The sequence below is a fragment of the Cucurbita pepo genome, chromosome 1, assembly GCF_057944985.1.
Source record: "Cucurbita pepo subsp. pepo isolate OVF chromosome 1, ASM5794498v1, whole genome shotgun sequence".
NCBI lineage: Eukaryota > Viridiplantae > Streptophyta > Magnoliopsida > Cucurbitales > Cucurbitaceae > Cucurbita > Cucurbita pepo.
The window spans coordinates 8479504-8499580 of record NC_141798.1 but is presented as its reverse complement, the minus strand read 5'-3'; the positions used below and the strand labels follow the sequence as shown (position 1 = coordinate 8499580).

Sequence of the window (20077 nt, the reverse complement as noted above, 5' to 3'; positions counted from 1 at the left end):
CAGCATGAGCATGTGTTAGCCCGTAGTCAATCCTGCAAGGTACATATGCAAGCCTATCTAGTAGGAATTTATAGATAAGTACTATACATCTAACTCTACTCATAAATAAAGTAGAACCCACATAATAGTAACGGAAAATTAGGTTCACACGTAAATGGTATCATTAGTTTGAAAATAATTTTTCACACAACACGTCTATACTGTTATTTAAAAAAAAAAAAAAAGATTCGTTCCAATAGGAATCTACTATGCTTTTGAATCGAACCGATAGAAAATGAAAAGCTAGGAGAATACGCCACGTGGAGCATCTCATCCCATCAGCCGGCTTACTCAGACAACTAATGTGCGAGAACGTTAATGATGTTCTTAATCATAGACGCCAACAAGACAAAGGAAAAGAAACAGAAAACCAGTTGGCTTCGTATTATCCCCCGTCTCCTCTCTCCTTATTTTTCGTTTAATTAAGCGAATTTATTTATTTATTTATTTATTTACATAATTAACCACTTCAATATTCAACTCAGCCGTTAGTATCAATGGCTATAGCTGATTGGCTTGTTGTTATATTATTATTTTTTTTATATTTATTAAAAAGGGAAGCGTTAATATTACCTCCTCTGTTATCTTTCTTCCTCACAGCGAAACGAAGAACACCCAAAAGCACTGCCATGGTTTCAAACGCCGTCGTTTCACACTCCATCTTTCTACTAATTTTCTTCTGTTCTTCAGCAATCTCCATCCCCGATTCTAATCAAACTATGTTTCCAATGACATGTTCAACCATAATGAAATGTGACGCGTCGTTATATCACATCAACAACGGCCAGCAGACGAAAAGCGAAATCGCCGCCTCGTATTCCGTCAATCCATGGCAGATTCAGCCGATTCAACGCGGAGGCGTTCAAGACTACCTAATTACCGTACCGTGTTCATGCGAATCGGCGGACGGCGTATCCGGAACGGCGTATTTTCACGACACGTCGTTCAGAGTAGGAACCGGCGACTTCTTGAGCGATGTGTCGAATCGAAATTACAGCGGACAGGTGTGGATATTCGGCGATCCGTTGCTTGTTGCTGGAGAGGAATTTGGGGTGAAATTGTTGTGTGGATGTGTAGAAGATGAGTCGAAGATTGTGGTGAGTTACACGGTTCAGTCGCGTGATACGTTGTCGCAAATCGCTAGTTTGTTGAGGGCCGATGCGACCGAAATTCATAATTTGAATGCAAAATTGATTGAAGACCCTGCCCTAATTGTTCCCAATTGGGTTTTGTTTGTGCCGATGTTCAAGAATGCGTATCAAAATACCAAAGGTAACCTTGTAATTCTCCTTAATTTTGAGTTAAATTATTACAACATTATTGTTTCCATTAAATTTAACCATATTATTATTATTCTTATTAATTTAATATTTCTTACTTAAAAGATTTATTAATCAAAAAAAGAATTTAAAATTAAAAATCTTCTAATAATTTTTCAATTATAAGGAATAATTAAACACAATAATTAGAACTTGATCCAACCTAGATTATAAACTTATTTAGGTTGGGCTAGATTCAAATAAATAAAATTTTATGGATGATTTATTATTAATTTAAAAAAATATATTTTTGGTTACGCTATAATTATAAATACAAATTTTTTAATTTAATTTTCATGATGATTTTTTTATCATTTATTCTACTTGGAAGCGTATATAATATAATTAAATTGAATTGTAAATTTTAATTAAATATTCATTTTATGGAATTATAAAATTAAATATTCATTTTATGGAATTATATTTTACGAAGTTTGAAAAAAAATGAACAATTCAAACCAATTTAATTAAAGAAAAAAAAAGAAAAGTGATCGGGTGGGATTTATTTTTTAATAAAAAATTTTAGTTTAAAAAATTTACCACTCGAAGAATCGAGTTAGGTCTAAAAAGGTTTCAACTCGACCTGATTTGATTCAACCCAACTTTAACACGTCTAACACAAGGGTTTTCTAATTTGTTTAAATGCAATTAAAAATTTTAAAAAATACAAATATTAATGAATTTGCAGCTAATATATGCTTTGTTTGTGGGATTAGGACCGACAAAGAAACATGTGTGGACAATAGTTATTGCAATATTAGCTACTTTGACAGTAGTTTCACTGGGAACATTGGCTGTCATTTTTATAAGGAGAAAATTAAAAAAGTCAACGCAAAACAACGACCCCCAAAATTCAAGGGCTCCTTCCAGAAGTTTCAGTACTTTCGGAACCTCCAGCTTCCAATATCCCTTCTCCAAGCCCAAATCGGAGGCTCAGAAAAGGTCATTCAGACAAGGTAAGAACAAACAGATTAGGGTTAAACATTAATTACTTAATTACTTACAGTAAAATTATCATTTACAGATGTTTCAGCCTTTGAATCCGAAAAAACCTTGATTTTTACCGTTGAGGAGATCCAAGAGGCTACGGCTAACTTCGATGAATCTCGCAAGATCGGAGAGGGTGGATATGGAATTGTTTACCATGGAGTATTGAATCAACAGGTTTTTATTTATTTATTTATTTATATTAAATATTTAAAAAAAAAAAAAAAAATTATAATAATTACTTGTTTAATTTGCAGGAGGTTGCAATTAAGAAAATGAAATCTAATAAATCCAAAGAGTTCTTCGCAGAATTAAAAGTCCTGTGTAGGATCCATCATATTAATGTGGTATGTTAGCGACATTAATTCCATTATTATTATTTTTTTATTTATAAATTTCAACATATTTTAATAAATTATTTATTTTTATAATATTAAATATTTTCCAGGTGGAGCTTCTGGGGTATGCCAGCGGGGATGACCATTTGTATTTGGTTTATGAATATGTTCCTAATGGATCCTTGAGTGACCATCTTCACGATCCACTAAAAAGAGGTATTCTAAATTAATTAATTAATGAGATAAATTTAAAAAATAAAATAATTATCAAACGAAACGATGAAAAATTAACAATGATTTAGGTCATCAACCTCTATCGTGGACTACAAGAACGCAAATAGCTTTGGATGCTGCAAAGGGTATCGAGTACATTCACGATCATACCAAAGCACGATATGTTCATCGGGACATAAAGACGAGTAATATCCTCCTTGATGAAAGCCTGGGAGCAAAGGTAATATTTTTATTTGACCTTATAATAAACTATTTATATTGTATTGCGACGGTTTCTTCTTTTATGATAGGTTGCGGATTTTGGATTGGTAAAGTTAGTTGGACGAACGAACGATGACGAACTTGTAGCAACCCGACTTGTCGGAACTCCGGGCTACCTTCCTCCCGAGTAAGAAGAAAAATAAACCAAATAATCTATATCTAAAAATTTCAGTTATTCAATTACTTTTGTTTGGTAAATTGTGTGTAAAAGATCGGTAAAAGAGCTGCAAGTGACCCCCAAAACAGACGTATTTGCGTTTGGAGTGGTTTTGGCTGAGCTGATTACAGGAAGGAGAGCTCTGATTCGAGACAACCAAGAGCCAAAGAGAACCAAGTCGTTGATCACGCTTGTAATATTTTTATTTTTATTTTATTTTATTTATTGCATTTAAGGTCGAATATATTTTTGAGTATTTAAAAATTTGTTTAGATTTACACGATATTCCAAGGGGAAAACTCTGAGGCTGCTTTGGAAGCTGTCGTGGATGGAAATTTGCATGGAAGCTACCCGATGGACGATATTTATAAGGTAAACTACGAGTACAAACATATAATTTCAATGAATTACAAGGACCAAATAAAAAAATTTAAATTATATAAATCAATTAAATATAAAATTAAAAAGGTTTTATAAGACAAATAACTGAATTTTTATTTTTATTTTTGTTTATTTATTTTATGTAAAATGTGAAATGAAAGTGTAAGTTGAATGGGTGGGGGCAGATGGGGGAAATAGCGGCATGGTGTTTGAACGAAGATCCGGTGGGGAGGCCGGAGATGCATGAAATTGTTGCTTTGCTGTCGCAGCTTATGACGTCTGCCGTCGAGTGGGAGGCGTCACTGGGCGGTAACAGCCAGGTTTTCAGTGGCCTGTTCACGGGGAGATGATCCACAATTTAAACTCAAATTCCATGTTTACCCTTTTACCTGCTTCTTTTATCTTCTTCTTTTGTATTGTTTTGTGGGATGAAGGAAGGCTGATTGTAATTAAATTTTTATTTTATATCTAATTAATCAATTAATTTTATAATTTTAATATTCAAAATTACAAAAATCAAATAGAGAAAAAGCAACGTTTGGAACCCGTGACCCAAAGGATGTGCCTTTCTCCCTAAGCCTGGAAGCAAGTCAAGCGGTAAGAAAACTCATATCCCTTGAGTGCGTGTTTTTTTTATGATCTCATTTTCTTAGATAGGACAGGTCAAGGGTCGGTGTCTTCGATATGCAATATCCGAGACTCTTTCTTTCTCAAATGGGTATGAGATATTCGGTATGCGAGGCTATATTGCTTTATCCCTCTGTCCTTTCCGTCCTCCCGGGCTGGGCTCTCGCGTGTCCTGAGCCGATCAAATCAACCAGTGACCGGTTTATAGAACAAGGAGTTAAGTAAGGAACAGGAGATTGATAGAAGAACCCAGTCGAAGCTTGACTAAAAAGGGCTTGTGTTCAACTCCGCGGGTTGGCTGGTTGGAAGAGATTGCCTTTTGCCTTCGAGATCTTCTCTTAGTAAAGTAGGTTCAAGTCACACTTTTGGCTTGCTACAAGCTGGGCTTAGGGACTACGGTCAGTTGCTTCCCCTGTAATCGTCAGTCAGTTGCTTCCCCTGTAATCGTCAGCTCGTTCTTGACAGATCCGATTGGGCGTTCATAATCTAGAGTAAAAGTATTCGAACCTTTGCATGCTAGTACCAAAAACCAATACCTTACCACTTGGCTATACTCCATACGACCTTGTTTTGGACGGTAGAACAGGGAGATATTCAAGAGGAATGATGTATTTTGTGTTACTTTGGTCAAACTTTTGGAAAAGAACCATTTTAGTAAATATTACATTTTTAGTCTGCAAATTTGATTCATAGTTTCTTTTACTCGAATCTTTTGTTCGTTAAAAGCTATTTCAGCTACTTCAAGCTTAGACTATTGACTCTTCGTATGCTTCTCTCAGTTTTTAGACACGTATGTATGACTCGCTCTTAGTCAAATACGACCCGTCTACTAAACTCTCTGACGACCTATAACATCATACAATCCGACGGTCAGAAATTCTCGTTGTTCTTAACTCAATCAACTCATAAGCATAACCTAGAATCATACGACATTTACATTTTGAGCTTGTAGCACGATCACATCTTATGCATGCATTCGTAAATATTACAATTAAATCATGTCATTCACACATATCAATAATTTCATCCTATAATCCGAATTTCATCCATATTTCTTCTACAACTTCATAGAACTAATTCTTACGAATATAACATGTGGTCATTCATAAATTAACAACATTTTTAAAAAATTTAATTTCTTTGTTTTTACATATACAAAATATTACATGTCAATTCGCAAACCGAATTTTCGATTTTTAAAAAATTTAATCCAACCTAATAGTTATGGTTTGGGTTGGTCATGTTATTATAAACACCCCCACTAAAAATTGATTTTTATATTCATATTTAATTAATTTGTTTTAAAACTAAAAATCAATGTAAATAGTTTGTATTTTAAAATAACTGTATTAAAGAAAAAGAAAAAAAAAAGAAAAAAAAAAGAGTAGAATTTACAAGTATAGAAACAATTTATTACGAGCCAAAAATAAAAAAGTAGACCCAAGTATTTGAACAATCATTTTCAAAGTATTTTCACATCCTTACGCCGAACATGAATTTATTTATCAGAAAAAAGAAAACTCCCAATTGCAAACTAAAATAACTCGGAAATTGGAACATCTTGCCGCAGATCGTCCTCTAGTAATGGTTGAGCGTCGGAATCCAGATGACACAAGTTTCTGGCGCGACGATGTGCCGAATTGATTCAAGTAGATCTACCGTTCTAGCCAGTTGATTCTTCTGCTGGACATCGCGAGATCTCCTTCAAGCTCTTATGCTCTCCTTGTTTTCGCGAACAACCTAGCTAGCCGGAGGAAGAATTGTTTCTAGTGATTTACAAACCGTTTTCTGATTTGAATCAATGGCGGGGGCGGCCTCCGCGCTGTTCCTATTAGACATCAAAGGGCGTGTTCTCATTTGGCGCGATTATCGTGGCGATGTCTCGGCAGTTCAGGCCGAGCGCTTCTTCACCAAGCTCATCGAGAAGGAGGTTCTGGATCTTTGTTTAATTTGATCGGTCCCTGGTAGAACTATAGTCTTATTTTCTTTTTAGGGCGAGCGATTTAGTTTCTGTTTACTAGTAAATTGGTGATAAATGCGATTGAATCAGAGAAATTGGAGGTCCTCGTATCGGATTTGTTTCTAATTATATCTTTAGGAAGCAGATTCAAACAAAGAAATGTCAAATAAAATGATTTGAATCTCTATCTAACAAAATTTTCAAAATCTTTTGATGTCAGGGTGATCCGCAGTCTCAAGATCCAGTAGTTTACGATAATGGAATTAGCTACATGTTTATTCAGCACAATAATGTGTACCTGATGGTTGCTGCGAGGCAGAATTGCAATGCTGCTAGTCTTCTTTCCTTTTTGCACCGAGTAGTTGATGTAAGTTGTATATATGATCAGAGCGTTCTCCAACAACGTATTTTGGTATTTCAAACATGTTTAATTTGGATTAATGATAGTGTACCCATAATCTTAGTTCCTAAAGTTACAAGGTTCAATAAGACTTTGGATAGGATTTCTAAAAATTCAAGGCTACTTAGGATCTTCATTTTCTATCAACAAGAGGAGAATAATTTTTTGTCCGATTAGCTTACCTTTCTGCGTTGTGTCTGTGGTAAATGGTAATGAAATTCCATTTGTGTTTTCCTTGCAAAATATATAGAATGTAGGTAGGTTTTGGGACTTCTGAGCAAATATGTTTCATGAGAAAGAAAAGAAATAAATTATTGACATGAATCGGTATACCACAGGTCTTCAAGCATTATTTTGAAGAGCTGGAAGAAGAATCGCTTAGGGACAACTTTGTTGTGGTGGTAAGATATGCCTTTCACCGATCGAATCCTTATAAATTTCTTAAACTTTTACCATAGCATGTATTGTGATTTATGTCAGGTGGTGAGTGATAATCTTAATGCTTATATTCTTTGTAGTATGAGTTGCTTGATGAAATCATGGATTTTGGTTATCCTCAATACACCGAGGCAAAAATTCTTAGCGAGTTTATAAAGACTGATGCTTATAGAATGGAGGTTGCTCAGAGGCCACCCATGGCAGTAACAAATGCAGTTTCTTGGCGGAGTGAAGGTATAAATTACAAGAAGAATGAGGTATGTGTTCTTTGAAAGAATAAGCTGCATATGTTCATTTGTGATTCTTAAAGCTTAGTAGGTAATGTACTGTTCTTATTTCTCCAGGTCTTTTTGGATGTGGTGGAGAGTGTTAATATACTTGTCAACAGTAACGGGCAAATAATTAGGTCAGATGTTGTGGGGGCATTGAAGATGAGAACTTACTTAAGGTCTGCTCTCATAGTGGTTTGAGAAATTTACATCTTGACACGGAAAAAGCTTGTACTTCGTTCACTTCCATATTGCACACAATATCCTCAAAAGTACTTTGTAATCAAGAAAAAGTTTTTAGTCTTGCATACATCTTGTTATTGGTTTGCTCTCTCTTTTACTTTCAATTAAGAAATGATTTTAAACTGTTCTAGCAAACTCTGAACTGGGAAACTAAACCGTTCAGAAAGTATGATCTATTTAATCGTTCTAGCGAGCTTAGAAGAAGTGTTAACTTTGAAAAATGTGAATATTGTCTATGCGGTATTGTCGAGGTCTTCATTTCTTTGCTTTCTGTTATTTCAATGCTTTATTATTATGTACATAAGCACTTATTCGTAACTTGGCCTTCTGGTATTGTTGAAACCTTCATTTCTTTACTTTCCAGTCTCCCCATTCAATGATTTTTTATAATATCCTTCTCATTCCATTTGTATCTTTGCTAGTTGATTTGCAGAAATTAAGGTTTGGTTTTGTTTATTGTTGTAGTGGTATGCCCGAGTGTAAGCTTGGGCTCAATGATAGAGTATTATTGGAAGCACAAGGCCGAACCACAAAAGGGAAAGCTATTGATTTGGAAGACATCAAATTTCACCAGTATGTATTACCATATGGTGTATTCATTTTCTTGTACTGGCAATATCTGTGCATTTTGTTGGATTCGGATGCTATATATAGTAATGTATGACTTCATAAGTGTTAGGTCAGTTTATATGTTATCTAAGCATCGAACCAAATGCTTTTTTTAGGTGCGTACGTTTGGCCCGCTTTGAAAATGATCGGACCATATCCTTCATACCACCAGATGGAGCTTTTGATCTCATGACTTATAGACTGAGCACTCAGGTTTGATATGTTCACGTGGATGCTATTTTTTAAGTCACGTTGGTTTATTTATTGCTTCCTTTTATCTTGTAATTTGATGTGCTTCATTGTTTTTATCGACAGGTAAAGCCTCTTATTTGGGTAGAAGCTCAAATTGAAAGACATTCAAAAAGTCGTATTGAGATTATGGTAAAAGCAAGAAGCCAGTTCAAGGAGAGAAGGTATTAACCTTTAAAAAATTAAAAGAAAAAAAAAACAATCAAAAGTAAGGTTTGAGGGGGGTCAGTACAAAAATTATCTTCCTAGTTTCTTTTTACTAATAAAAAGTTAATCATACAGCACCGCAACAAATGTTGAGATTGAGTTGCCTGTGCCAGCAGATGCTACCAACCCAAATGTTCGGACCTCAATGGGGTCTGCTTCTTATGCACCTGAAAATGATGCATTATGCTGGAAAATAAGATCTTTTCCCGGTGGCAAGGTATTTAAAATTTCATTTGCATGTCTGTGAACGCTTACCTTACCTTATGCATGAATAGCGGATGATTCAGGAAGCTAATTTTGTTGATCTTAATCTGGAAAATTCAGGAGTATATGTTAAGAGCAGAGTTTCGCCTTCCTTCAATTACATCTGAAGAAGCAACTCCAGAGAGAAAGGCGCCAATTCGTGTAAAGTTTGAGATACCATACTTCACTGTTTCTGGAATCCAGGTAGGGTTTCTTTATGCTTTCTCTGGTTAGTCATGTTTACCATTCAGTGACATGATAACTCCTCTTTCTTCCCTCTGATTTTCCATGCAAGAAAATTTATTAAAGCCCATGCTAATTCATCTAAAATGTAGAGCATGGACAAAAGTTCCTCCCGTGTCCAAACTGTAATGAAAAGTTGGCATAATTTTCTTTTAGGAAATCGACCTCATCTGGGATTTATTCTGCTATTTGTGATACCAGATATATGAACTCAGTTAGACTGGGTAGATCTACATTAGTTTCTTGCTCAAATATATGATCTAAAACTTGTTCTTCTTGTTTGTTACCAATTAATTGCTGATAATATGAATAACAGGGCGAATTATGTAATCATTATGGAGTTGAATAAGTATAAACTTTGGAAGATACGTTGTTCCTCGTTATTGTTATGAAACCAATATGATATTTTAGATGTTAATGTCCAGTACTATGATTTCGTAGGTTCGTTACCTGAAGATTATCGAAAAAAGTGGGTACCAGGCTCTTCCATGGGTGAGATACATCACAATGGCTGGGGAGTATGAACTAAGGCTCGTATGAAAATTACTTACTTTGATTTATAGACATTTCGTTCTTCAGAGTTCATATGTCGTGAATTATTCAGTTAATAATCACAGGATGAGTCAAAGATTTGTTGTTGTAGAGAATTTGGTGGGCGAAGAAAAATTCTGTTTTCTACTCTTCTTTTGTTTGTGAAGCATATTGCAGCTTTTGTAAGTCCATATAGTAACTGAGAAAGTGATCTCTTTTTTCTTTATTTTCTTTCAACTAGCTCTTTTTTTTTTTTTTCTTTGTTTCAAGTTATAACCATTCTTATTTCAAATGCTCACTGTTAAATTTATTTACTTTTATCGGCTTTCTTCACAGATTGTTATTAACTCATGTCAAAAACTATAAGCGTAAAAGAATATCATTGAGAAAATAAATGTAGAACTTAAGACCAACATAAATGCAAGAAAGTAAAAAAAATTGTGTTGATTTTCTTTTACGATTGCATTTCAGTGTTCTTGGTTTGGCAGGATCAGTTGTTTCCTTCTAAATACATGTTTTCTACATCGCTCAAAAATCTCGTTGTATATCAGATCGAATTGAGCTCCTGCTCGCTCTCGATTAATGATGAATGATATGTGATCTGCCTCCACAATCTTGTAGTACCTAAATCCAAATTGTCCCAGAATTGAAAAGGATAATCAAGGATTCTATAGACAAAAAAAAATAATAATAAAATAAAAAAGCTATTGGAAACGATAAGCCATATCAATTTTAAGTTCTAAAAGAATGCTTATAAAGAGTAGTAGACTAACCAGATGCCAGGTTCCCAAGACTGAGATTGAGATCGATTATGAACAAAATGGCTTGGATGTTCAATTGGAAAACGTGGGTGAGTCATAGATATTGTGTTTAAAGCTCCATCATTGTCGTGCCAATCCTCATCCCTGCACACCCACCACCAAGCACTTGTACCATTAGCCCATATTTGGCTAATCATTCTTCTTATGACCGATAGCCTTTACAAAAAAGACATTGGCAACACTCACCGATAGCCTTTATACGGCGGCGAGAGGTCGGGCGGAAAGCGCCACCGGCTCATTTGCAAAGCTCTGATAGAAAGCAGGGGGTGGATTCCAAAGATCCTTCTTGCAGGCGTCTTCGTAGCGTAGCTGAAATAGTATGTGGTATTGAAGGTCTGCAGGCGGCTGTTCAATCGCATCGATCCTTGGATTGTAAGATCAGGCAGAATCCAATCTCCATAAGCAAACGGACCTTCTTTTCCCAACACACATTTCATCAGACCCAAAACACCCTTTTTCTTCCACGACATGTTGAAGTGATCGAATCCGAAGTTGTAATACTTTTTCAACCACCCTATGTCCAACCAGTCGTAAGCTATAACCCCAACTCGACACAGCTGTAGCAGACTTGTAGGTTTCATGGTTTCCCCATCTCCTGGTCTGAAAACAAACGAAGTTGATACCAAAAGCTCATCAAGACACACGTTATCCAACTTAAACTACTTCAAGCTAATAGCCCAAGTCTTTGTTTGGACAGTTTTTTAAGTGCTAAAAGCACTTTTTTTATTTTTTTTATTTCCTCACCGCTAACAGATATTATCAGTTTTAGCTCTTTACCTATTGCCGTCAACCTCAAGGTTTTAAAACGCGTTTACTAGAGAGAGGTTTTCACCCCTAAGGAATGCTTTGTTCCCCTCTTTAACTGATGTGAGACCTTACAACCGAGGGCCAGCATTCTTGCTAGCACACGACTCCGTGTCTGGCTTTGTTACAAATGGTATCAGAGCAAGGACACTGGGCCCTCAAAAGGGTGGGCTTGGAATGTTACAAATGATATCAAAGCTACACACGGGGCAGTGTGCTAGTGAAAACTTTAGCCGATGTGGGACCTTACAACCCATCTTGAGGGCCAGCGTTCTTGCTAGCACACGGTCCCGTGTCTGGCTCTGTTACAAATGGTATCAAAGTAAGGACACTAGACCCTTGAAGGAATGGGCTTGGAATATTACAAATGGTATCAAAGCTAGACACTGGGCAGTGTGCTAATGAAGACGTTGGGCCCAACATGTGGATTGTAAGGTCTCACGTTGGTTGAAGAGGGGAACAAAATATTCTTGTGGAAACCTCTCCATAGTAGAAGTGTTCTAAAATTGTGAGATGATGGGGATACATAATGAGGTAAAGTGGACAATATCTACTAGCGGTAGGCTTGGACTCTTACAGAATTCATTTAAAATTTCATATGGAAGTTGGGACCTTGAACGTTGTGGTAGTGACGTAAAACGAGCATATGTCACCCCTACACAATTGGAGGTCCCAATTAGAAAGGATTGCTACTTTTTGTGACCAAAACATAAACAAAATGAGGCAGAACAAGCGTCAATTATCCAGAGAGAAACTCACTGCATTCCATCCAAATAAGTTCTCGTAGTTCCATTGAACGCCCCAGATAAGGCCGTTATGCTCAAAACCCAATTCTCCGAAGTGTTCCGGTGGCCCTCGAATGCCTGCAGCCAAATTGAAAGAAACACAAGAACAAGCAACGACAGTGTATAAGCAAATGTGTTGGAAATTTATCGCATAATCATCACAACGACAGAACAACGTTAAATGTCGTGTTTTCAGCAACCTTGTCGGCGAGCATCTGTTGGAGCAGACGAGCAACCTGAGCTCCGGCCGAATGCCCCACGAAGTGAACAGGATGATCCTCGTCCCATTCAGGGTACTGCCCTGCATTTCTCAATAAAAAATAATAAAAAAAAAAAAAAAAAAAAACAGGGGAAAATTATCCCATTTTAAAAATAAATTCATAAATTTCCCACTTTTGTTTATTAAAATTTTATTCCCAATCGACCTTGTTCATACAGCCGGCCGAATCGCGAGTGCCCACAAACTCTGCTGTGTTCTTCACCGTAATCGACAAGCCCACCTTTCAAATAGAAGAACAATTCACGAGCCCTGAAACCAAATTAAACTAAATCAATACCCAACAATTGAAGAACACCGCAAAATCTTTGAACGACCTGTCGTAAATGCTGGTTAAGGATCCCAAATCAGGGACTAGAACCCGTTTGTCTTTGTTCTCAGCTCCGGCAAAATACGATAAGCTTCCCAATCTCTGAAAAGGAAATGAATCAGCTCAAGAAATGGAGGCAGAAATCGAAAGTGATCCTTTGCCATAAATTACAGACCCCTTTTCCAAACCCAAAGATTCCATGGACCAAGACGATTGGAGGAAGATGCTGCTCAAAATTGGTCGACGGTGGCATTGTTTTTGGCTCAAAATTGACCAATTTGAAGTTTCTCAAGCTGAAATTGAGAGCTTCTGAAACATCGCCGGCTACGGCGGAGGTAAAAATATACAAACCATAAATGGAATGAACCACAGAACTCAAAAACAGTTCACATAAGAGGAAAATTAGAGCAACCCATGAAGCAGCGATCATTTTTATGAGTCGATTATCGCCGCCACAGACGGTGGTTGTTTAGAATTAGGCGAAGTAGTAATATAGAGGAGGAGGAGGAGGAAGTCAGGCGATGGATGGGTTTGAGCACGTGCTACGACACGTGAGTTGTGTGTTGCATTGCATGGCTTGCATGATGGATACAGATTTCAGTTGGTGGATTTTTGTGTTTATTCAAAATGGGTAATTAAATAAAAGCTAAGCGACATCATATGATTCAATGGGATTGCCGCCACGTCTCTTAGATTTCCACTCCCACAAGTTTGGTTTTAGTCACCATAATTCATTACTCCACTCCATGAGATCTCATATAAAGGTACGAAAATCTCTCCAGTAAACACATTTTAAAAATCATGAGATTTACGATTATAGATAATAAATCGAAGTAGACAATATCTATAAGTCACCGGCTATGTATTCAAACGGCCGTAAGTTGAGGATATTAAGCTTAGTTTGACTTTAGGTTTGGGAGCAGTGGTAGAAGGTAAGCGGACCATCCAACTCCAATGGTAGATGTGACCCTCCAAAAGCAGCTCAACTAATCCTACGGCCACTAATTTGGCTGCCAAACTAGCTTACTTCAATTTTGCTTCTTTTTTATTGTTTGTTACTTCTTTAACAAACATCTTTATATCATAAAAATTATATTGAATATAACGATGAAATGTACGTTTAAAATTTGAAAACGAACAAAAAAAAAAAAAAAAATTGTAACTTTCGTGTTTATGGTGCTACTCTGAGCCTCTCTAAAAGATTACCAAATTATACAGTTGGTTGGATTTTGAGTTTGAGTTTGGGTTTTGTTTGATTTTTGTTTGGTCCATAAATTTTTAAAAATGATATTATTAGCTATGATTTTTTAGTTTAATTTTCATTTAATCCATAGATTTCTAAATTATTAATTAATGTTATATATAAATATAAAATTTATTTTTTAGAATTTTAGTTTCGAAATTATAATTTTTATTTAAATAGGTGAATTAAATTTGTAATTTTAAAAGTTTACAAATGAAAATGACTAAATTAATATTTTAACCAATTATTTATAATAAAACACTCTTTACTAAAAGTTGAGGGGTAGAAAAGTAATTTTAGTTAAAAGTATTTTTCTTTCACAAAAATAATTCCAAATTAATTCCTCCCAAGTTTCGAATTTTCCCATGAATATGTACTTTTGCTCCATAAAAGAAAAATTCCTTGCCTTACCCATTTATTATTAATTTAATTTTATTTTATTCTATTCGTATAATTTGAAAAGTCCCCTAAATTGGGAAAAAGAAAAAGAATCTGCTGGTGTGATTTGGATGACCCGACCCATATTTATGACATTTTTTGCCCTTTTACAGAATTTAAGTGTTTGATTCACTTATTTCAAGCACGGAAGTCTTTCCTTTTTTATAATCATTTTCTTTTCTATTTTAATAATTAAATTTCCAAATGGAATTGATTTTTATTGGTAATGAAATTTTATTTATTTATTTATTCATATAATTTATTATCATTATTAATTATTAGTATAAAAATAGTCATTATCTGTATAATAATAAAATTAAATTCTTCTATTTGTTATAAAAGAAATAGCCCAATGGGCTTTAGATGTCGGTCCAATTTTAGTCCTCTCATTGTTGTATGTTTAGGCCCAAACTATTCGGCCCAAACCAAGAGCCCATAATCGTTTGCTCGTGGGACTCTCCCCTCCCCCTCGCTGATCGGAGGTTAGGGTTTTGATTAGACTCTGTGTCTAAACCATTTCTGCTCTGGGCGTGAGAAGTGCTGGAAAATGGCGTAACGGCAGTTCACCGCTCCAAGAATGTGGCGAAGAGGTCGCTGAAGAAGTATCTAGAGGAAGCACAGTACAAGAAGCTCCTCAAAAAATGGTTGCTCAAAGAAGAACATTCGGCAACACTCAAAAAGCTTCGCGATAGGAAGCTGTACAATCCTGCTCTCAAGGTTCGCCTAACCGAAGTCTTGAAATTCTGTAGAATTGATGATTAATGCGAAGTATTTGAATCAATGTTGTTATGGCCATTCGTTCTTGCTGTCTTAGATTTGGGAGGAATTCAGTTTTAGGTACTGTTTCACGAGTCCAAATCCTATTATTGTTCGATGATTTCAACCATTGGAACAATTAAGAACCGGATAATATTGCTCTTTGTTGTTTATATTGCCTGTGTAAAACGAAACTGTGGTTTTGCTTTCAGAAACTATGGCCAATAAGGGGGCATGAACAGGACGGTAAGTGAAGAAGCCATACACATATTGATTCAGTAGGCAATGTGTGCAGTTGTATCAGCAAAAATGGATTGTTATGAACAAGACGGTAAGTGATGAAGCTTTCAAATTCAAGCCATACATATTGGGACTTTATCAAGCTTTCTGGTGTGCAGTTGTATGAGCATGGATTGTTATGGTTTCTCCTTCTAGTATGATTCTCTTTACGCAAGTTTGATCTTGATAGTAACATCTAAACGCCCACCTCAACCGATCTTGTTGCTCATGTTTGGCCTATGAACGGACTAGAAAAAAGCAGAGCAAATCCCTTGATCCCTGCATATGATGAGCCAGTTAAATCTTCAAGATATGGCAACTAATTAGCTTCTTCCTTACCATGCCAAATGGGAATCTCAATCCTGTTCGTTCCATTTCATAGCTCCACATTGACTTCTAGGAGTATGGAACCAAGCTTCAAAGCATAGTGTTACAAGATGTGCATATTCCAAGTCTAAGTTCACGCCTAGCAGATAAAATTTCTCCTAAACCAAGCTTCAAGGAGGTGGATTGTGAAATTTCACATAAGTTGGAGAGGAAAACAAAGCTTTTCCTAACACTAATAGACGCATTTTAAAATCGTAAGACTAACAACGATACGTAATAGACTAAAGCGGATAATATTATAACGGTAAACTTGAGTTGTTGCATAAACAAAAATGAAGAATTTCACCATCTTAGTATAATTCAGTATTTCTTTTGTCAAAATTTACAATGATCATCCCCTCTATTCTCACATTTTAGTGATTCAAATTGGAAGGGACCAAAAAATGAACTAAAATAGAAAACAAATACATGAATATCTCACACTTTTCACTGAAAAAAAAAACCCCACAAAGAAAGTTACAAGGCCGAGAGAGAGGCCATTAAGGGCACCTCACATTTCTTCCCGGCCCACCATAGTAAAAGTAATTTCCCCAAACTCTATTAATCCCACCTTGAATATTATAGCAATTTGGATGATCCGCCAAAACCTTCAAATTCGACAATGGAATTAAGCTATTGTCCCAATCCACCACTTGCAAGTTACGAAAATACGAAGCTTTTCCAAACCCTTCACCCGCGAAATGGCCACTCCCCATTTGCGTCGCCGTGTGAAACCCCGAAGTCTTTGAATTCACCACCTCACCACCAAATTGTATCATCGTTGCGTGGCTTCGAAGGTGAGTGAATAAAAACGCCGGCCAATACCCGACCAACACACCCGACCCGAATTCCAACCACCAATTCCCATGCTTTGGATCCTTCCAAACCAGTAAACTGATATCGAATTGGCCACCATTGTAGGAAGATGTTGGAGAAATTGCAGCTCCAATGGCAATTCTGCTGTTGGTTTGAACAAAGCCCGAGCAAAGTAAATTGTAGCATCCAGTTGCTTGATATGCATCCGACTGTTAATTCAAGTTATTATCATTCCATTTTTTCAAATAAGCTTTAAAAAATGATCAAATTCTGGTAATAATCTTTACTTACCGTCCAATAAGTAAAAAATCTTGGATAATTATCTCCATACAACTCTGGGCTAACCTGTTCATGAACATAAACGTGTTAATGGGTTAAATAATAAAGCAGATAAATTCAGAATTACAAATCTTTAAAATAGTTGAATTCATTACAATTATTTCGATTATTTCCTAAAAAAAACAATAATATTACTATTTTAAACTGAAATGGGTTACAGCAAAATGTTAAAAAAAAATTGACTATTAATTAATAATAACCATCAGTTTCTACCCACTAACCCAAGTCAACGTTGTTCATTGCTTACTTTAAACCCCAACTAATAATCAAGCAAATTTCAGATATTTTCAATTCAATAAAAAAAATAAATCTTCAAAGTCAAATAATTTTAATTTAAAAGAGAATATATTCCTTTTACACACAAATTAAAATTTTTTAAATCTCGATAATATTTGGGACCTTCAAAAATGTCGAACAAAATATATATTTTGTTTAAAGTTTCAGAGGAAGGAGTCGAGCCTCAATTAGAAGAAACTGTTTGAAGAGTCCATAGGCTCGAGAGAAAGCTCTATGGTGTACTTTGTTCAAGGGGTTCAAGGAGAGGATGGTTGGAAGGGACTCACACGTTGACTAATTAAAGAAATGATCATTGACTTGTAAGTAAGGAATACATCTCGATTGACCTGAGGCCTTTTCGAAAATCAAAAGCGAAACCATAGAATTAGAAAGACGGGATAGAAAAAAGAGTGGTTGAATTATTTGAAGGTTTAAATAGAAAAGAAGAATAGAAGAAAAGGGTAGGCAGCAAGTAATTTAATGTATGTGGGTATTAAGTTAGGAGTGTCAGGGCGTGGTGGCTTTCACAATTGAGAATTTTTCATTGATGAACATAATAATGAGTTTGATAATGATATGAATAAATAATGAATGAATTGGCAGTTGTCCCCATTGCAACAATTCTCCCCCCAACCAATATAATTCAATTCCCAACACAAACCCTTTATTCAATTCTTCTTAATTATTATGAATCATTTAAGAACATACCTGCCACCCAGCTTCAATGGTGTTTAGATCATCTCCAAATGAACCAGAAATCACCCACATCTGTGACAAACTGAACTCGTACTGGTTTGTCACCCGCGGCGCCCATACGTTGATGCTCGCTTTTGCTCCGTAGTACTCTTGTCCGCTTACAAATCCCACTGCATGCTGTTACCAAACCAACATCACCACCAACAAGATTAACCAAAATTGCCATCTGGGTTTCGCCTAATTTGTTCGATTCTTGGCTTTCAAGGGACAAGAGTTTACCTCGTGGCCTATGGTGGAAGAGTCTCGTCTAATGCGTCTTCTTGGTTTTCTTCCAAATCTTCGAATGGAGCTCGCTCTTAACATATCCTTTTCCGTCGTTCTTCTGATTGGAACTGTTCCCTCTGGACATGATTCACCGGACATGCTCCATAATTGGAACGATTCAGACTCTGCCTCGCCGGAAGAACTCTGGTCATACGGTCTCTCCAGGACATCCTAAAAACCCAAACATTAAAAGACAAGAAAGAACCAAATCAAACCAATTAAGTTAAGCTTCGGATTCTTTGGGTTACCAATGGCTTCTGTCCTTTGAGTAACGGATGATCAAAAGCTGGCTGTTGATGAGATATAACACAATCTATAAGGTCACCATCCGGACTCTGCACAAAAAAAACCCACTTCAAAAAACAGAGTACAAAAACAGAGGAAGTAATAAAACAAAAAAAGTAATGAATACCTGAATGGTCTTGACGGCGGGCTTGTTGATTTTCTTGAGATGAGCTCGAATCAGCTTGAGTTTCTTGAGCTGATTCTGGGGATGGAACGTCGTCGTTTGATTATTGGGATGGATTCTTTTGTCGTCTCTGTGAAGCGAGTAGACAGGGGAAGAGAAGGAAACGACAAGAAGGAAAAAAACAAGAAGAGGGAGAAGAAGGTGGAAGGCATTAGAAGAATCCATGTCTGAGAGAACTCTTTGTCTCTGTCTCTGTCTTTGTCTTTATCTCTTTGTCTTTGTCTGTGTCTGTGGTTGGTGGTGGTGTTTGCATTGGCCTGGTCTTGTTCTCAAATAAAAACACCCATTAGGTTCTTAGCTTTGAGGGCAGGGAAGGTAATGGGCATCTTGACAAATAACGCAACACGAAATTGACCATTCTAAAAACGCCATTTTCAAAGCTCTCTGCTACTGCGACTGCTACTGCTACTGGTACCAGCGCTTGAGCTTCCAAGGCACGCGGCTGATTAATAAACTAAAGGCAGGCAACAAGATGAGGGGCGGGGCGGGCGGGGCAGGGCGGGGGAGGGGGGTTTCTTAAAGTTCTGCCCATGTGACTGTCCTATTTTTATATGCTCTTGGTAGTGATGAAATCATGCCCAATTCTTTCCATTTTCCTTATTAAATTATCAAAAAGACAGACACATAAAGGGAGTTTTGTTTCCAGTCTCCATTACAAACACTCAAGCCTCTCCTTTTTTATGTTCAAATTATTTTTAACAGTCCCACGTTGGTTAATTCAGTAAAAGATTGTTTATAAGTGAGGAATAGTTTTTCCATTGTTATGAAGCCTTCCGGTAAAGCGTAAAGCAAAGTCATCAAAACTTATATTCAAAGCAGACAATATCATACTATTATAGAGAGTCGTGATTCCTACATTTCATACCATTTTTCATAAATCTTTCAGTCTTTTTAGTTCTCTAAAGTTGCATTCTCTTTCTCTGTTCCCAATATGTTCTCTATGTCACCCATTTCAAATCTCTCTCTATTTTTTAAATAAATTTGAAATGGAATATTAATAAATTTAGAAGCCGTAAAAACTGGTGCAAAATTTGATGCTTTAATTACATCTCACGGAATGGCCCTAAACGGCGTCGTTTACGGGAGGCCCAATTTTCCAAAATGGGAACACGCGCGGTTTGGCCATTTGAGCAGCGTGCCCATGCAGGCTCATGCGTACTCGCTACGTTTTTGTTTTTGGGATCATTATATTTTTCAATTTCGATGTTTCAAAATAATATTATTTCCATTCTTATTTAATTAAAAATTTTAAATTATTTCATATCCTTTTCGATCATAAATATCATAATTATTCGGATGGCCCATCAAAAAATACACAAAGGATAAATATAATTTTAAGAATT

At 36.2% G+C, this 20077-nt stretch overlaps 4 protein-coding genes and 1 long non-coding RNA gene across 5 annotated transcripts; 3 read left to right on the top strand and 2 right to left on the bottom strand.

Moving 5' to 3' along the window:
* The first annotated feature begins 570 nt into the window (after window positions 1–570).
* On the top strand, window positions 571–4150 carry LOC111809623 (lysM domain receptor-like kinase 3). The gene is made up of 10 exons (XM_087116923.1): window positions 571–1311; window positions 2075–2314; window positions 2383–2522; window positions 2603–2692; window positions 2794–2899; window positions 2986–3137; window positions 3208–3305; window positions 3390–3528; window positions 3609–3707; window positions 3902–4150. The coding sequence occupies exons 1-10, from the start codon at window positions 669–671 to the stop codon at window positions 4064–4066; spliced, it is 1872 nt and encodes a 623-aa protein (XP_086973049.1). The 5' UTR covers window positions 571–668; the 3' UTR covers window positions 4067–4150.
* Window positions 4151–5822: 1672 nt separating this feature from the next.
* LOC111804264 (AP-1 complex subunit mu-2) lies at window positions 5823–9961 on the top strand. The gene is made up of 11 exons (XM_023689006.2): window positions 5823–6273; window positions 6524–6670; window positions 7042–7104; window positions 7222–7398; window positions 7486–7589; window positions 8119–8226; window positions 8379–8475; window positions 8578–8675; window positions 8794–8935; window positions 9043–9165; window positions 9646–9961. The coding sequence occupies exons 1-11, from the start codon at window positions 6145–6147 to the stop codon at window positions 9742–9744; spliced, it is 1287 nt and encodes a 428-aa protein (XP_023544774.1). The 5' UTR covers window positions 5823–6144; the 3' UTR covers window positions 9745–9961.
* A 130-nt stretch (window positions 9962–10091) lies between these two features.
* LOC111804255 (uncharacterized) lies at window positions 10092–13200 on the bottom strand. Its single transcript, XM_023688993.2, is given in 9 exon segments — window positions 10092–10213; window positions 10215–10359; window positions 10509–10640; window positions 10743–11156; window positions 12120–12223; window positions 12346–12446; window positions 12571–12674; window positions 12740–12834; window positions 12908–13200. Coding segments are annotated over 9 exon segments (1374 nt in total). The 5' UTR covers window positions 13163–13200; the 3' UTR covers window positions 10092–10189.
* Window positions 13201–14845: 1645 nt separating this feature from the next.
* Window positions 14846–15623, top strand: LOC111808539 (uncharacterized). Its single transcript, XR_002817091.2, has 2 exons — window positions 14846–15130; window positions 15382–15623. It is a non-coding gene; the product is annotated as an uncharacterized LOC111808539 (long non-coding RNA).
* Window positions 15624–16108: 485 nt separating this feature from the next.
* Window positions 16109–19240, bottom strand: LOC111789612 (protein neprosin). Its single transcript, XM_023670240.2, has 6 exons — window positions 18678–19240; window positions 18514–18600; window positions 18221–18436; window positions 17954–18118; window positions 16922–16975; window positions 16109–16839 (listed from the first exon to the last, which is right to left on the bottom strand). Exons 1-6 carry the CDS (start codon window positions 18897–18899, stop codon window positions 16315–16317), a joined length of 1269 nt encoding a protein of 422 aa, XP_023526008.2. The 5' UTR covers window positions 18900–19240; the 3' UTR covers window positions 16109–16314.
* Window positions 19241–20077: the final 837 nt, after the last annotated feature.

Excerpts from the sequence above, each read along its gene's own strand:
- LOC111809623 (XM_087116923.1), top strand. The coding sequence starts at position 669 with ATGGTTTCAAACGCCGTCGTTTCACACTCCATCTTTCTACTAATTTTC. Across the intron at positions 3,138-3,207 it reads ATGAAAGCCTGGGAGCAAAG|GTTGCGGATTTTGGATTGGT; the intron begins GTAATATTTTTA and ends CTTTTATGATAG. Across the intron at positions 3,306-3,389 it reads CCGGGCTACCTTCCTCCCGA|ATCGGTAAAAGAGCTGCAAG; the intron begins GTAAGAAGAAAA and ends TGTGTGTAAAAG.
- LOC111804264 (XM_023689006.2), top strand. The coding sequence starts at position 6,145 with ATGGCGGGGGCGGCCTCCGCGCTGTTCCTATTAGACATCAAAGGGCGT. Across the intron at positions 7,399-7,485 it reads TAAATTACAAGAAGAATGAG|GTCTTTTTGGATGTGGTGGA; the intron begins GTATGTGTTCTT and ends TTATTTCTCCAG. Across the intron at positions 7,590-8,118 it reads AAGATGAGAACTTACTTAAG|TGGTATGCCCGAGTGTAAGC; the intron begins GTCTGCTCTCAT and ends TTATTGTTGTAG.
- LOC111789612 (XM_023670240.2), bottom strand. The coding sequence starts at position 18,899 with ATGGATTCTTCTAATGCCTTCCACCTTCTTCTCCCTCTTCTTGTTTTT. Across the intron at positions 18,119-18,220 it reads CTTCCACCATAGGCCACGAG|CATGCAGTGGGATTTGTAAG; the intron begins GTAAACTCTTGT and ends GTTTGGTAACAG. Across the intron at positions 16,976-17,953 it reads CCATTGAAGCTGGGTGGCAG|GTTAGCCCAGAGTTGTATGG; the intron begins GTATGTTCTTAA and ends GTTCATGAACAG.